This window comes from Aspergillus thermomutatus (assembly GCF_002237265.1).
Source record: "Aspergillus thermomutatus strain HMR AF 39 chromosome Unknown NODE_420, whole genome shotgun sequence".
Classification (NCBI taxonomy): Eukaryota; Fungi; Ascomycota; class Eurotiomycetes; order Eurotiales; family Aspergillaceae; genus Aspergillus; species Aspergillus thermomutatus.
This window is the reverse complement of record NW_020798470.1, coordinates 1-16,153: the sequence shown is the minus strand read 5'-3', so window position 1 is coordinate 16,153 and position 16,153 is coordinate 1. Positions and strand designations below refer to the sequence as shown.

Below are 16,153 nucleotides of genomic sequence, written 5' to 3'. Positions count from 1 at the left end.
TTTGAAGGGGGGGAGATGGAGACGTGCGCGTGGGAGGCTGTGCCTGCGGCGTGGGGGAGGGGTCGCGGGTGGAGGGTTGCGCGGAGGCCGTGGCGCTCGGCGATGTGGGTGACGACCTGGCGGGCTTTGAGGAGGGTGTCGACGGCGGGTAAGGGGCTGTTGCGCGGGAGGACGAACTCGAATTGGCCCGGGGCGGACTCGGAGTGGAATTGCTCGAGGGGGATGCCGATGGCCGCCAGGGTGTCGGCGATCTCTTCGAGGAGGGGCAGCATGCGGCGCGTGTCGCTGGTCATCTGGGACCAGGAGTGGTTGGTTAGCGCGGGGAGGTACCGGGTTTCGCCGGTGGAGGGGTCGGTGACAGGGCGGAGGAAGACGACTTCGATCTCGAAGCCGCAGGTGATGGTGATGCCGTGGTCGGTGTGCAGTTTTTCGACGATGTTTTGGAGTGCGGTCCGCGGACAGCCCTCGAGGGGGGTATTGTCCTCGGATCGCCAGAAGGTCATGACGGTGGCGCTTTTGGAGTCGAGTCCGACGTTGGGGCTGAGGCTCGTCAGGTCGGGTTCCATGTAGAATTGCCCGGTTGTCGTGCCTTCAGGGGTCATGGAGTCGTCCTGCAGCATCCAGAAGACGCAGAGACTGATTCCAATGCGACGCTGTTTGCGCACGATCTTGGCGAATTCGGGAACGGGAAAGATACGGAGGCGGGTCGTTGCGGTGTAGTCGACCCATTGCATCCATACGTATTTGACCTCAGGATTACACCGCATGAACGTGTCCAGAGCGTCAGTGGAGGCGATGGTGGTTTGCTTGGATACTGGCTCGAAGGACAGCTGCTCGTTCAGGTCGTAGAGACGGTTGGAGTTGTGAAAGAGTATGTCCGCCGCTGCTTCCTTTGCTTGTGTGACTGTCCAGTCTCCTTGACGGATGTAGTCTACAAAAACCTGCGACAATCAGAGCTGCGATTATACCATACAGGCAAAGACGGACACACACCTTTTCTAATACATTGCGGAACTGCTTATTGCCTAGGTAGAACGTTTCTGGGAAAAAGTGGCCGTCCGTACTCCAGAGTAGTCGCTTGGTCGGGACAATATCCAGACTGTCCCGAATGATGGACTCCTGCGCATCCCGACTGACCATGGGGAAGACCTCCCCAAGATCGAGATACACATTGGGATAGACGCAGGCCAGATAGCCCGCTTCACGCGTGTACGGATACGAGGAGTGCAGCAGCACAAAGTCGACGTTGGGATACCGCGCAATCAGCGGTTGCAAGTAGGCCGGGTTGGCCAGCACCAGACTGATGTCGTTATCTCCGAGACCAGTATGGAGCTGCAACGGCTTGTTTTTACAATCTTTGCTGCCGGATCTGGCGGCTTGGAGCAGGTCGAGGGTCTGACGGACAAGCCAATCGTTTAGGGGCTTGTCCTCGACCCGATACCCGGACTTTGAGGAGTGGATGGTACGAGCAAAGGACTGCAACAAAACGCCAGCGTCTTCATCGGTTGGCTGGACGTTTAACCCGGTCCGGTAACAGATGACCGATTTGAACCCCACCACGGCGGGGTCTGCGATAGCCTCGGAGATCATCCTGTGAAAGCCATCGCGGAACGCCTGGAACCGATTCTCGAGGACAGAGACATCCCCCGTCTCAGCACGCATCACGGTCGCCAGCATCCGCGCCGCCAGCGCCTCAATCCGCACAATGCGCTTGGTCGCGGACACGGTGAATTGATCGTGCCATTGGTACGGCTCGATGTCCTGGTCAGTCAGGAGGTCGTCCAGAAGCAAGGTATGGGTCCCTTGCAGGCACTGGCGGATCAAGCCGTCGTAGTCGCGCTCCACCCATTCCTGCCGGGCCGCCTTGACTTGCTCCCAGTCGGACGAGGGGCAGCCGTATAGGACAGCAAGCTCGGAGGCCGCCCGGTGAAGAGGCAGTGTAGAGGTGGCATTATGTAGCGCTATCCCTTGAGCTTCAGAGGTGATCTGCTCAAAGGGATATTTGGCGTAGTTGCAGGCTGAGGCCTTGTCGAGGATGTTGTGCGCGTGATTATCGATGAGAGGGTGGCATTGGATGAGGTGTCGCAGGGAGTCGAGGGTATCGATCTCCATTATGAGAGCAGAAGAAGGAAAGGAAAGGAAAATGAAGAGAGAAGTCCACCTCGTCTATATAGTCCAACCAAATAATCAAGGCTAATGCGTCATGGAAAGGGTGACAACAAGACAACAAGGTAGGAATAAAGTCAAAAGACAGGTAGAAATAACCAAGAAGGATGAATAAAGTAGAACAGGGGATTCTTGTCAATTTAATAATAGCGATCCGAATAAGACGAGGTCAAGGCTACAGACGCCCCAAGACTCTGAGAGAGAGCAGATGCTTACTCGATTAGGCAATTCGCGATCACGTTGTAGCGGAGTCTGTCGTGCAAGTCTCGCATCTCGTGTAGATAGTCTAAGATAGTCTATAGTAACTGTAGGTGGGAGGCTATGATTCCAATTCCCATGCATTGAACAGGACATCCAGACGATCTGTCGTCTCAGACTCTCAAACAGGAAGACTCGACGATGCGACCGGCCGCGGAGGATTATTATGTATTATGTTCGGCCATTGTGGAGAGATCGCTGCAGGTAATAATAGCGGTTTGCATCTATCAAAAGATCCCTTGGCCCTGGAGAGCTATCCGATAATAAGCATCATATGAAAGAGGGGTCCGTGAAGATTATGACTACTCCGTCCTTCGCTCGTTTAGAATACGCGAAGCGGAATCTTCCACGAGCAGCCCGGATCTGGTCGGTTCACGCCTTAGTGACTGACTGGTTACACAACAAGTCTTTAAGCGACAGCTCTGTTGGAGAAGATCAAGATAGCATATCGTCATCTTTATTATCATTCCTATCGTTTGGATTGTACTTTGCTGGAGTTGATTCTTTACCGATTATCACATGGAACGGACGGCATCCGGCGAGATCGCCAGTTGACCCAATTTTCAACAACAACAACAAACTACTAGTACTGCCCCTCAATTGTCAGAGTTCCCGTCTTCGTGATAAGATACTCGTTGACAGCCACCTCTTTCCCACTCTCCTTGCCATATCCCGACTCCTTGATGCCACCAAACGGCGACTCCGCCGCCGACGCATTACCCGTGTTCATGCCAATCATGCCCGCCTCGAGATTCTCCAACATCCGCCACATACGGTCGATATTCTTGGTGAACGCGTAGCTGGCCAGTCCCATGCTCGTCTGGTTGGCCATGCGCACCGCCTCCTCCTCCGTCTCAAACCGGTACAGCGCCGCAACGGGCGCAAACGTCTCCTCGCGCGACACGAGCATCTCCTCCCTCATCCCCGTCAGGATGGTCGGCTGGAAGAAGTACCCTTTCTGCCCGGGGACCGGTCTGCCGCCGAGGATCACGTCTGCCCCCAATCGGCGCGCATCCTCGACCTGCGCCAGCGCCTTATCCACGCCCCGCGGCGTCGTGACGGGGCCCATGGTGGTGCTCTCGTGCGCGCCGTGGCCGACGACCAACTTCTCCGTGCGTTCCTTGAGCATCTGTGCGAATTTGTCGTAGATCCCCGCCTGTACGTACACACGGTTGGCTGTGATGCACGCCTGACCCGCATGCCGCCATTTCAGCGCCATCAGCTGGTCCAGCGCCTGGTCGAGGTTCGCATCGTCGAACACGATGAAGGGGCAGTTCCCGCCCAGCTCGAGAGTCACCTTCTTCAACCCCTCGGCGCAGTGCGCAGCGATCAGCTTGCCGACACGCGTGGATCCCGTAAAGGTCACCTTCTTGACGAGCGGGTGCTTGCAGAGCGCCTCGCTGAGCGGCGGCGTGTTTTCCAAGTCGGTGGTCAGCACATTGAACACGCCTGCCGGAAAACCCGCGCGTTGCGCTAGGTGCGCCAGCACGAGCGCCGTGATGGGAGTCTCCGGGCTAGGTTTGACGATCATCGTGCAGCCGGCGGCGAAGGCGGCGCCTGCTTTGCGCAGGACCATGGCGATGGGGAAGTTCCAGGGGACCAAAGCGGCGGCCACGCCGATGGGCTGCTTGACCGTGAAGACACGACGGTTGGGCGCCGAGGGTACGCTGACCGTGCCGTGGATGCGCTCCGCCTCACCGGCGAACCACCAGGTGAAGCCCGTGGCGTAGTCGATCTCCCCGTACGATTCGGCGAGGGGCTTCCCCGTCTCGTGGGTGAGGATCTGGGCGAGGTCGGACCGCGCGACCCGGATGAGAGCGTCCCATTTCATGAGCCATTGGGCGCGCTGCCGGGGGTTGGTCTTCTTGTAGGTTTCGAACGCCTTGTGGGCGGCCTCGACGGCGGGATTCACGTCTTCCACGCCATTGGCGGGACAGCTGGCCCAGGGTGTGTCAGTGCCGGGGTCTATACTGATATTAGCGTAGGTTTCAATCAGAGGAAAGTAGTAGTCCCTACCCACGACTTCGAATCGTTTCCCACTTTGGGCCTGAACCCATTTGTCTCCGACAAAGGAGTCGAAATGTAGAAGACTGGGATCTTCAAGCTGAAGGAAGTTAGCCAGCGTAAGCGGTTCATCTGGTAGTGCCGCATACCTTGAATGGCAACTGATACTCCTTGGCCATTTTGATATCCTTGCCTATTTGATGTCAAAAGGAGGTGAGTTGAAAAGATCCGCAATGAGGGGCTCTGTGCGACTTTATCTCGAACAGCAAATCATTGACCCCGCACTCCATCGTCGGTAACTCGGTTGTAGGATTTTGTGTCGCCGTTATAGCCGTTATATCATGCAGATATTCTAGTATAGCATTTTCTTTTAATATGTACATCGACAAAGGAGAATTTAGACAAGACTGTCAATACTTCCAGTTTTACCCTCGCGCGAGTGCGATACCGAGTTCTCTTCTTCCCGTGTGTTATACCGCACCGACACGTCAATCGTCTGCACAATCCCCGCTACTCCCTCGTCGCTGCTAAGACTGGGACTCTCGCCGTGTCTGGTATAATTGCGCATCTCGCGGTCCGCCGAGATGACGTCCATCTTGACCTGGTACGGATCCGCCAGCTCGAACCCGTCGTCCGCGCCGCGGGCGGACTTGGTCCGAGAGTAGCCTACTCCTGACTGGAACCGACGGCTCCAGCTGTTTGTGGCTCCGTACTTGGACGAGGCGCCCTTGGAGGTGCCTAGAAGGCGGGGGAGGTATTTGCCGAGAATGGCTTTGGTGGATGGGGCGCATGCGGCCATGACGGCGACATTGACTTCGATCGCGGAGCTGCAGAAGCCGATGTCCCAGGTTGGGTCGGTGTTGACGTGCGTGGGAAAGAAGGCTTGGGCGAGGATAATGATGCGCCAAATGCCGATGGCGGTCGCCCTGCTGCAGTTAGATAACGTTCTTTTAGCTGGGAAGATACTTTCAGGTCCTTACACGCCACCAAAGCAGAGGATGATGCAGACGGCGATCTTGCGCCGTACAGGCATCTGCAGTGACCAGGTGATGATGATAGGAACGGAGAGGACGAGCACGTCGGTGAAGAGGTTGAGCGCTGCGGTAGTAACATAGAAGGCTCCCTGGTCGATGCAGGTGCCTCCCTCGATGGAGGTGTCATACACATATGCGATTGGGCTGCACTGGAAGATATCGACGAAGAGGACGGCGAGGAACAGACCGATGGTGATGCCGAGAGTTGCCCAGATGAGGCCGTTGACAACGCGCGACTTGGAGTCCAGCCGACGGAGGAAGAGGAGGATGGAGATTTTGATCAGGGTGAGACAGGGGTTGTAGACGAGCTGGTTGACAAAGTTCCACTACAGAAGTGAGTGCCTGCTTTTTGTTGATATCTTCGTCTGAAGGACTTACAATCAATCCTTTCTTGACGTCTCGGTCTGCAGGGATATCCCAGCTGTGGATACCAACGTAGTTGGTTTTGATGTCTAACAGAGAGATGTGTTAGTTGACAGCACTACTGAGGTTAAAAAGTGGTCAAACACTTACAGAACCAGGAGGTGACTGACTGCACTACGGCGAGAACCTGACCGAATCCACGTCAGTACAGCCTCAGCCATCAACAGCAGTGACAACATACGTATCCAGCGGTGATGAATAGATCATCTATTGGTCGAAGCAGTTGTCAGTCAAGTATCCATCGCAAATTATCACATCACTCACCACCCGCAAAAGAAGTTCGCGACAGAAAGCGACTCCAGTACCGCAGGATAATCGCAACGCCCCCTAGCACCGGAAAAGCGATAACCACCCCCAGCGCAGTCCTCTGATGACTGTCATCGACTGTCATCGTACTTCATCTCAGCAAAACGACAAGGTTTGAGGGAAATAGAGGAAGTGAATGAGGTAGTACTCAGTGGATGAAAGTCCAGTCCCTCTCGACACAGTCCACAGAAACAATCTTCGCCCCCATCCCAAGTCTCATCTCGCGTTCAGGCTCAAACCGTTAACTTCAAGACTAGGGCCCTCGGGTTCCACCACCTCCACAAGAATCAACCTGGAATCTGGATTGGCTCAACGGCCATATATTTTCTGTGCGTTTTCTCTTCCTCTTGCCGCCTTGGGGAATGCACTAAAGCCACGAGGCGTCTGCAGTTGAACCAGCAATCCGGAAAGGGTCAATCCCGATTTCCAGAAATTTGGATGAATCTCCGTTACGGCCGGGTTCTAGAAGCGTGAGGAGAAGTCCTGGTGCTATTCGTGCATACAGATTATGGAGTACCCTCCGAGTCAGTGCAGCCGCTGGAAGTTAAAACTAGACTATTACGGAGTACGCGTTCTCCGTTCGAATGGGCCCAAGCGATACTCGATAGACTGAGTTTGTCCAAGCATAGCCCTGGTCCACATCGGCGAGGAAGGGGATGGAGCGATGTCTTTGATCATCGGTGTGGAAAATGATGCCTGTGGCCCACACGGGAATAGGACCTGGCTTCCTGCGATGTATGCTTGGACTTATTGGGCAAAGGAACGGCAGTTATCATCTAGTATTCTAGCAAAAGCCGAGGTAAGACAAGAAATGAGGCGTTTATTGTTGCTGGTGGGACTCTTCATCATGCAATTTCCCGCATCTTGTGTGGTCTCATTTCGAGTCTCCGCTTGTCGTTGGGTTCTAGGAGAAGCTGCAAATCAGGTATTATTCCCTCGCTCATAATGATCTCTTTATGGTCTTAGGTAACCAGGGAAGAAGTACACTCGGACCATCCAGATCGATGATCACTGGAGTTGATCGAAAGATTGGCAGCGATCAACATCCTCATCTCATGCCTTTGATCTCTCTGTGATCTATACTCTACGATATGGACGGTATGGAGTAACTCTCTCAACGGAGTGATCTTATCCTTCTGGCACAATGCACTATAATCATGACGAGTTCTGCAATACATGGCAGAATCTGGTATGAGTCTATCCCCTTTAGATCATTTGCTCCGAAGCATTGCCGTTAGTGTATCTTCTATGCAGGACAGGAGGGGCTATATTTGCAAATTGCAAGTTGCTAACTTTCTATTTATCTGACGGTCTAACGACGGGGATTATTTGGCTAAACGTCCGCTTGGATATTTAGTGGCTTGGTCTATGATTGTGGGACTCTATGAAATAGGGCCAATCTGCGAAGAATAATCATACGATTCAGCTTCTCACCCTACTGCCTGGATACTCTGTGGATGATACTCTGTGGATGAAGAAATGTCCGTAGTTCTCAACCACATCAAACCATGTCACCGTTAGGATTGATAGTTCTCAGTAATAGTGAACAATAAGAGTAGTATACTGTCGCTTAGGTTGTGGCTTGAGGTTCCGGCAATTCCGCCGTAGATGGCGTCGATTAACCCACGGTCAGCAATGAATGTTTATGTGGTTCAGTTGAGTAGTAGATTCTTAATTCTGCAGGCAGATGGTATCTAATTCACAGAGTGCTCCAAAGATAATTTGATCAGGTTCTTTGGTTCAATATCTCGGCTGTCTTCCGTTGCGACTGAGACTACAGTGGAATCTCTCCAGTTGAGGGATTATTCAGGGTTTCTCCGAAATAGCCGAATCTTCCAATCTCAGGCATGCTAATAATCATAATGTATCATCACACTGTGATACTTATCTCAACTACGGAGTAATTAACTAGTCAACTAAATGTTGCAAGTGGACCATCCAAGCTTTGCCTCGTGGCCTCGCGGTGCATTGCCATCAGCAGGACTCCGCAGGAGCCGGGGACATTTTCATCTCTTCTCGACTTCTACTAACTAATCTAGATCCCAGCTGTCTGTCAGGAACGAAAAACCTGACTCGGGCTATTAATCTTACTGGTCAATTGCTGTGATTAGTCCAGCCATGCTGCACACTATTGCTGACCGGGTTCTTCCTCGTCCAAGTCCACCCATAGTGACGGTTGGCACGCCATACTCCATGCAGAGTTCGTCCGGATGGAGTCAGAACTACTTTGCCGAATGGCTGAGCATCATCTTCATCCTTAAATACCAGTCCTTACATCCCTGACTTGATCCGCCGTTGCTGATCATCCATCCATTTTCACTTTAAAAGATGGCTCCCCGTCAGCGGTTCTCGCCCAAGGCCATCCTCCTTGCGGGTCTTGCCCTCTGCAACTCCTGCACAGCCGAATCCAATGCCACTCTTGTTGCTGTTCAGTCCGTATCCTCCAACTCGACGGCTGCGGGTGCTTCTCTCTTCCCCGCAGAGACTCTGCAGCTGACGGACGCGGTGCTTGCCAACCTCAGCACTACTATTCAGAACCAGACCCAGCTCTTTGCGTTTGGCAACAACGGTTCTGCCTCGGCCAATCTGACCGCTCGCGGTTTCAAGTCCTGCAAGGTCTTCCCAGGTGATATCTTCTGGCCGTCCAAATGGACCTGGGAGCTGTTTGACCTGCTTCTGGGCGGTGCACTGGTCAAGACTGTCCCTCTGGCCGCTTCTTGCTACTCCTCGTGGCCCGAGTACGATGCGGCGGAATGTGAGGCTGTGACCTCCAACTGGACCAACTCGTACATACAGTAAGTTCCGTCCTTTCACAAGGAGGATTCCCGGCTAATTGGGTAGTGCTGCCGATCCCGCATCGATCATGTGGCCACTGTACGAGGGTAGAACCTGTCTGCCTACCGACGACCCCTCTGGCAACTGCACCGTCGGTGGTTACAGCAGCTACGCGGTCAATGTGAGCAATGTGGCTCAGATCCAGCTGGCTGTCAACTTTGCCCGCAACACCGGCATCCGTCTGGTCGTCAAGAACACCGGCCACGACTTCAACGGCAAGTCCACCGGTGCCGGTGCCCTGGGCATCTGGACCCACAACCTCAAGGATATTGAGTACCTTGAGAACTACAGAAGCTCTCGCTACAGCGGTCCCGCTGTCAAGATGGGTGCCGGTGTCCAGGCGTTTGAGATTTATGGCAAGGCTAAGGAACTCGGGTTCACCACCGTTGGTGGTGAGGGCAAGGTAAGCTCGTCCGAGGCTCCCTGTGACTCGTCACTGACGGAATGATAGACTGTTGGCGTGGCCGGTGGTTTCGTCCTCGGTGGTGGTCACTCCCCCATGTCCAGCATCTACGGCTTGGCTGCGGACCAAGTCCTGGCCCTCGAGGTGGTTCTGGCCAATGGTCGCTTCGTCACCGTGACCGAGGAGACTGATCCCGACCTGTTCTGGGCTTTGCGGGGAGGTGGTGGAGGTATGTTTTGTTTCCGTCTCTGAAGTATTCCCCACACTAATGTGGTAGGCACCTATGGTGTGGTCACCTCGATCATTTCGCGCGTCCACCCCAAGGTCGGCGTGACGGTGTCGACCGGTTCCTTCTCGACAGGCACCAACGTCTCCGTCGACGCCTTCTGGGCCGGCGTGCGCGCCTACTTTGACCGGTTCGCCGTCAACGCCGACGCAGGCACCTACGCCTACTTCTGGGTCATGGCCACGGGCACCGCCTCGTTCACGTTCCTGATGAACCCCTACTTCGCCGTCAACCACACCGTCGCGGAATTCAACGCTCTCATGCAGCCCTGGTACGACCAGCTCGAGGAGCTCGGTATCACCTATTCCCCCAATTCGACCTACTACGACAACTTCTACGACGCCTGGCAGGCCGGCTTCCCGCTGGAGACGGTCGCCTCGTCGACGATGATGACCGGCTCGCGGCTCTTCCCCCGTGCAAACTGGGAGAACGCCACTCTCCTGAACACCACCTTTGAAGCCCTCAAGTCCACCATCGAGGCCGGATACCCCTTGCTCGCCTTCAACCTCAAGGCTGAGCTGCCGGCCGGCTACCCGGCCAGCTCGGCGAACCCGGCCTTCCGCAACACCCTCCTGCACGCCATCACCTCGACCAGCTGGGCCAGCAATGCCACCAACGCTGAGATCCTGGATACCATGAACTCCTTCACCAACGACGTGCTGGGCTCATGGCGAGAGACCTGCCCTGACGCAGGCGCCTACATGTCCGAGGCGGATATCCTCGAGCCGAACTTCCAGCAGGCGTTCTACGGCGAGAACTATGCGCGTCTGTATAAGCTGAAGCAGCGGTATGATCCGTTCGGCTTGTTCTATGCCCCTACGGCTGTAGGCAGCGAGGATTGGACTGTGGAGACTGAGGATGGGCTGCCAGATCAGAATGGTCGGTTATGCCGGGTTTAACTGTACCCCAGGGCTATATTATCTAGACATGTATTATACATAGGATAAACTGTACATTAAGTTCGTCGTCTGATACTCCGTCCTTTGTATCAGGTCTCATTAACCCAGACTCCGAGCGGGATAATCAAGATGGTACCAGCGCATCCTGTATCCTCGGTTGGTTCGATCCACGAACCACCGATCACCAAACCATGCGGCTTTTCAAGTCGACACCCGGTTAAAGGTGCCGTATCCTACCACATTCCCGCAATGCTGTATAGAGACGACAAGAGCCAAGACGCATCATGCATGCATCTTTCCATCCCGGGACCAGTCCTGCACTCAGGATCGCAAATCCAAGATCAAATCCAAACAAATTAGTCGAATCCATCAACGCCCACGCTCCGCGATCCACCACCCCCTTTCAAGCACCGCCCTCTTCTCCCGCTCCCGCCTCGCCTGCATCAGACACTGCCGCTCCCGGCCGAGAAACCGGCGCTGCTGCCGCCCGCGCTCGGGATACGCCTCTACGGTGCAGGAGCGGGCGATGCGCTCTGCGAGGGCCAGGAGGCAGAGGGTGAGGGGGAGGAGGGAGAAGAGGGCTATGGCGATGAGTTCGGGGGCGTGTTGCGAGAGGGTCTGGGTGCAGAGGTGGGAGGTGTGGAGGGTGTGGAGGTATGCTTGGAGGATTTTGTCGGTGGGTTGGTTGGTGTTGGTGTTGTTGGTGGGATGGTGGTGGTGGAGATGATTGGGCTTGAGCGTGCGGAGGTTGAGGTTGATGAATGAGCCGTGGAGGCTGGGTTGGTCTTGGTCTGGTTGGTCTTGTGGGAGGATGGATTGTTGCTGTTGTTGGTATTCAGGGTGTTGGAGCTGGTATACTTCCAGTTTCGCCCCGTCGGCGGGAATGGTGGTTGGCAGCCCCAGGCCCAGGCTCAGCGGGAGGAGGAGGTAGACGAGTTTCATTGTTGCAGAGAGAGATGTATATGCTTCATTCTGCTTTCCTTGAGGTCAACGTCTGCTTAAATTGATATGATATGATATGAGGAGTACTGATGTTTGCGGATGAAATGGCGGCCACCACAGCGACCCCGTGCTGCATCCCGCAACCGGATTGGTCAACTCTGAAGTCTAGGTACGTATCACTATCAACCCTTTTCCTGCTTCAGAACATAGGTACGACTAGATACTACGTGACGACGGTCGATTTAACGCGCGATAAATATTCCGAGGTATTAAGCCCTGAACATGGCTGTAGCCTGTACCTGTATAAGTACCGACTACCGAGCAGGGTGATGAATGGCTATCGGTCTACAACCCCTTCTGCATCGCCTTCAGATGCTCCCAGTTCAGAGTATCCTCCCCCAGACTCCAGGCCATGACACCACCCAGCTTCTCCGCCGCCACAATGTCCTTGAACTTGCGATCGATCAGCGCAGGGGTGTCCCAGGTCCAGAAGACATTGACCGTGCTGTCCCAGTAGTACTGTCCCCCAGCCTGCTCATCCGTCTTGCCGTCCTTGAGCGCGCGGCGCCAGGAATCGGTAATGGATATGCCCTTGCACTCGCCGTAGTCGGAGAGACAGCCTGCCTGGCAAAAGTCGTTGCCGGTGCCGCTGTTCGAATTAGCCGGGCCCAGAGAGGTCAGAGTAGAGTTGATGTAGAGGAGAGAACATACCAGTTTCCATACTGACTGCAGCACGAACCAGCCGGACACTTGGTCCCCTTGGCATAGCCGCAGGTTCCATCTGTGGACGTCCGCAGATTATCCGGGGGAGCGGCCATGGTGCTCTTCTCGAAGGTCAAGACGCCAGATGTGCCCGCGTCCGATCCATCAGGGTTCTCCAGCGTCACGACGGCGCATCCAATCGGGTGCTCAGCACAGTCGCTGTTCGGATCGGTCATGAACCACTTGGCATAGTACGCGAATCCCAGATTCATCTTGGCCGTGTCGAGACCGATCTCCTCGTACGCCTTGATGGTATCCAGGGAGCCGGCCACGCTGCTGTGGTGGTTCGTCACGTTGTCGCGGCGGTTCATCAAGTCATACGACATGACGTTGACCATGTCGACTGACGGCCAGATCTTGGGTCCTTGCTCCGCTGTGAAGGCGATCATGTCGCCGCGTTTGCCGGGGACTGCAATGGACAGGACCTTGTCCTTGCCAATGGCGTCGCGGATCGCCTGCAGGAAAAGCGGATACGTCTCGATCTCGCCGGTTTTCTGCGAGTTGGGGACTTTCTTGTAGTCGTCGCCGTTGCCGCCGGGGTATTCCCAGTCGATATCTATTCCATCCGCTAGCGTGAGCACTGCATGTTTGACAACCGGGGGTGCCTCTGCATCCCAACTTACCAACACCGTCAAAGCCCAGATTGTTGATCATCGTCGCAACGTTCTTCGCGTACCGGGTTCGAGAGGCTTCATCTTTGGCCCCGTCGGAGAAGCCAGCGGTATCGCCCCATCCACCAATGGCGATCATGACCTTGGTGTCGGGTCCGAAGCGCTTACGCATGGTCTCGACAGGCTCAAAGGGAGTGAACGAGGAGTCGGAGTTGAACTGCTTCGACGGGGCGAAAGCCATGATAGCGTGTGTAATGCCTTGGGTCTGGTCGCTACCTGGGAGATCAACAGTGTGGTACCTAAATTGTCAGCTCATCGCGTCAATCTGTTCCTGGGCTGCGTGCAGGAAGTCTAGGTAGGCCTCTTACTGATCGATATACATGGCAAATCTCAAGCCCAGCGCGGCCTGGACAGCCATCAGGCTGAACAGAAGGAATTTGAGCATCTTGCGTTGAGCGAATCGAGACGAAGGTGCTTGATGAAAAGAGTGTCAGAAAAGGAAGAAAGACAAGCAGCAGCCCACCGAGCAGACTGAATATGAACAAAGCAGCCTGAGTTGTGCCAACCCTGGCAAAGACCCTCCGAGTGAAATACCAAAGAAAAGAAAGCGATTCACAACTCGTCAGAGCTAGTTATACCCTGTAGCTAACAGACAAACGGCCCCTTCACAGCAACTTCGCCCCATCAGTAACTGAACAGAGCCAGAAACATAATAAACATTCCCAGCCCCAGCATGATACAGTGGAGAAGTCAGAATGCCTCATAGCCATGGTCATTTCCGGCCCCAATGCAAGTGTTTCAAATATGCTCTCTCAATAGAAAAATCGGATGCCAAACTCAGAAAGGTGAAGCATACAGCTAAGCAGCACGACGATGAGACGATCCCGCCCCAAAGCGATCAAATCAATCATCTTTCAGCCCCCCTTTGAAGCAAAAATGCTGCTGAAGGTCGAATCCTGATTTTGTTGCTTCCATTGTTGTCCAGGCGGGATTCTCCTCAATACGCGGCCTTTGGCATGCTGGACAGCCGTACATTCCTGGGGTTGGTATTCGACGCGCAAGACGCAGGAACAGTGCGCTGAACACTGACCCACGAGACATTATAAATTATTGTTGAGTTGATGTACTCTAAGAGAACTGGCTTGTGCAGCCTGGCAGGAGATTATGGTCCTTGCACAGTATTAGTTACTAAATAAATATCAAGTAGAACACCAAAGGGTATCGTATCAGGGACCGGAACACCACGTCAAGCTCAAATGAGAATATCACGAATTACATTGCATCATAGACACGCGCTCAAGGCCAGTTCCCAAATCACGCGGTCCGGCATTGAGCTAATCCCACTGTCGCCGGATGATCGGCCGCGCTGGGTCCCATGGCCCTGTCACCACGTTCTTGTACTTCTGGAGGCTGATGAGCCACCAGCTACATCCTCCCATGGCAAAAGCCGTCAAAATACTCCCTAACAACGACCCGACCACCGCGGCGGTCCATCCTCCGCGCAGAGTCATCCCTACCGCACCTCCGGCCACAATGACCAGCGCCAGCGTCAGGAACACATGTCCCGTCCAGGAGATGTGCCGTAGCTGCCGGCGGAAGATGGGGAACAGTCCAAAGACTTCAATTGAGAACAACATCAGACTGAAGACATGGGTTGTAGACGGCAGGCGAGACGCGAGGACAGTCGATGCCATCACAGCCGCATTAGTGGACAGCGAAGCCGGGAACTTGGTGGCGCCCGCGCCCTCCCCGCTTCCGTAATCGAAGGAGAATATGTTCATGAACAACAGCCAGCAACTCATCGCCCAAATGGAGTCACTGGCGGTAGACTTGGTAAGAGATTTCAGGATCGGGCTGAGCCCCAGCAGCGAAAAGTAGATCAGGAACGCCGACTTGACGGTCGATAGCCGTTGGCGGTTCCTTGACGAGAATAATGAAGTCTCGTCGCTCTCCAGTGAGCCATGGTACAAATGCATATTGCTTAAGCCGCCACTGGCCTGGGGACCAGGCGAGCCAGGATCAGAGGTGCCATAAGCCTCACCACTGAATCCCGTACTACGTCGCCGCAGCAATTCGCCAGGTTCGCCGCTTGACATGGTCAATCCCAGCCCGTGAACCTCGTTCTGTCCATCCTTCGGACCAACCGGTCGCGACCCAGCCCCCAACGACGGATTGACCGAGCTCGCTGCAGAGCTCGAACTAGAACCGTCGTCCCCGTCCGCGATTCGCTCCGCATTCCGAGACTGTTCAGCATGATGCTCTCGCCAAACCCAAGCGTCCCACAGAATCCACCCCATGGCCGTCCCAACACTGCCCCAGCACACGACCGAAACAGGGCTCACTCTCTCCTGGACAATGCCAACAAAACAGCACACGAAAATCGCCACCGAGCAGACATGCTGAACAATCACTGTCGAGTCAGCCACTAGAGGCCAGAAGTCGTAGGGCCGCACGCGCGGGTTGCGCTGGAGATGGTCAAGGAAGGTTTCGGTGTCGGTGTAGTTGTCCGGATCTGTAGCCATACCCCGTCAGCTTCTTCAGCATTCTGGCAACCGGATTTACAACCCATGAAATTTTGTGGGCAAGACTTACATGACTGCTTCACCCAGAGTAACTTCTTCCATGCGCCTTTTCGTCTCCTCCGTCTGCTCGTCCCCCTCACTTTCCGGTCTTTTCGACTGTCCGCGCCCGGAAACGCGGGCGGCGGTCGCAAAGCAGCAGCGTTGCCATTCAGCGCTCGGAGCGAGTCATCATAATTTGCATTCGCAGCCCGACCTCTGAGATGAGAAGAGGAGAAATATGCGTCTTCTGGAGCGAGCCGTGTGGGGTCTGGGAGGGCGCGGTGTTGCGGTGGAGGCTTCAAGCTGCTTGTTCGGTTGGGGTGAGTCTCAACGGGGACGGGCGGAGGGATAGGGGGAGGTGAGCCGGGTGGAGGAGGCATCGAGCAGACGCTGAATTCATGCTTGGGGCATGGTTAGCAGTTGCTTTGAAGGAAAAGCTCACTTGGCCTTCAGGGGATGGAAAAGAGGCCAAACTGACCGGAGACGCGCAAGCCCACGTGGTTAATTAGTCATTCTGCCATCAACTGCAACCTTAATCCTGTCAGGATTCCATCCCGTTTAGGTTTAGCGTCCCGACTTAGTCAGCCTATATATAGTTGGCCCCTGAGCCATCCTAATTGGACACTTGGCGCTTCCCGATTCTCTCAGGTTATGGCCCTATGT

General features: G+C 54.8%; 6 protein-coding genes across 6 annotated transcripts; 1 reads left to right on the top strand and 5 right to left on the bottom strand.

The window, feature by feature from the left end:
- Positions 1-993: 993 nt before the first annotated feature.
- On the bottom strand, positions 994-2,112 carry CDV56_102263 (uncharacterized protein; the record flags this gene model as incomplete). Its single annotated transcript, XM_026755882.1, has 1 exon — positions 994-2,112. A coding segment is annotated over one exon (1,119 nt), but the record flags the coding sequence as incomplete, so codon positions are not given.
- Positions 2,113-3,007: 895 nt separating this feature from the next.
- Positions 3,008-6,276, bottom strand: CDV56_101689 (NAD-dependent succinate-semialdehyde dehydrogenase; the record flags this gene model as incomplete). The annotated part of the gene is made up of 9 exons (XM_026755308.1): positions 3,008-4,389; positions 4,441-4,528; positions 4,578-4,621; positions 4,858-5,354; positions 5,409-5,788; positions 5,841-5,914; positions 5,976-6,012; positions 6,067-6,092; positions 6,150-6,276. The coding sequence occupies 9 exons, from the start codon at positions 6,274-6,276 to the stop codon at positions 3,008-3,010; spliced, it is 2,655 nt and encodes an 884-aa protein (XP_026609763.1).
- Positions 6,277-8,519: 2,243 nt separating this feature from the next.
- Positions 8,520-10,614, top strand: CDV56_101047 (FAD-dependent oxidoreductase; the record flags this gene model as incomplete). The annotated part of the gene is made up of 4 exons (XM_026754666.1): positions 8,520-8,986; positions 9,033-9,429; positions 9,478-9,658; positions 9,707-10,614. The coding sequence occupies 4 exons, from the start codon at positions 8,520-8,522 to the stop codon at positions 10,612-10,614; spliced, it is 1,953 nt and encodes a 650-aa protein (XP_026609762.1).
- Positions 10,615-10,983: 369 nt separating this feature from the next.
- Positions 10,984-11,556, bottom strand: CDV56_100895 (uncharacterized protein; the record flags this gene model as incomplete). Its single annotated transcript, XM_026754514.1, has 1 exon — positions 10,984-11,556. One exon carries the CDS (start codon positions 11,554-11,556, stop codon positions 10,984-10,986), a length of 573 nt encoding a protein of 190 aa, XP_026609761.1.
- Positions 11,557-11,901: 345 nt separating this feature from the next.
- Positions 11,902-13,374, bottom strand: CDV56_100605 (glycoside hydrolase family 18 protein; the record flags this gene model as incomplete). Its single annotated transcript, XM_026754224.1, has 4 exons — positions 11,902-12,205; positions 12,268-12,874; positions 12,942-13,228; positions 13,298-13,374. 4 exons carry the CDS (start codon positions 13,372-13,374, stop codon positions 11,902-11,904), a joined length of 1,275 nt encoding a protein of 424 aa, XP_026609760.1.
- An 889-nt stretch (positions 13,375-14,263) lies between these two features.
- On the bottom strand, positions 14,264-15,870 carry pigc (phosphatidylinositol N-acetylglucosaminyltransferase; the record flags this gene model as incomplete). The annotated part of the gene is made up of 2 exons (XM_026753702.1): positions 14,264-15,441; positions 15,522-15,870. 2 exons carry the CDS (start codon positions 15,868-15,870, stop codon positions 14,264-14,266), a joined length of 1,527 nt encoding a protein of 508 aa, XP_026609759.1.
- Between the last annotated feature and the right edge of the window lie 283 nt (positions 15,871-16,153).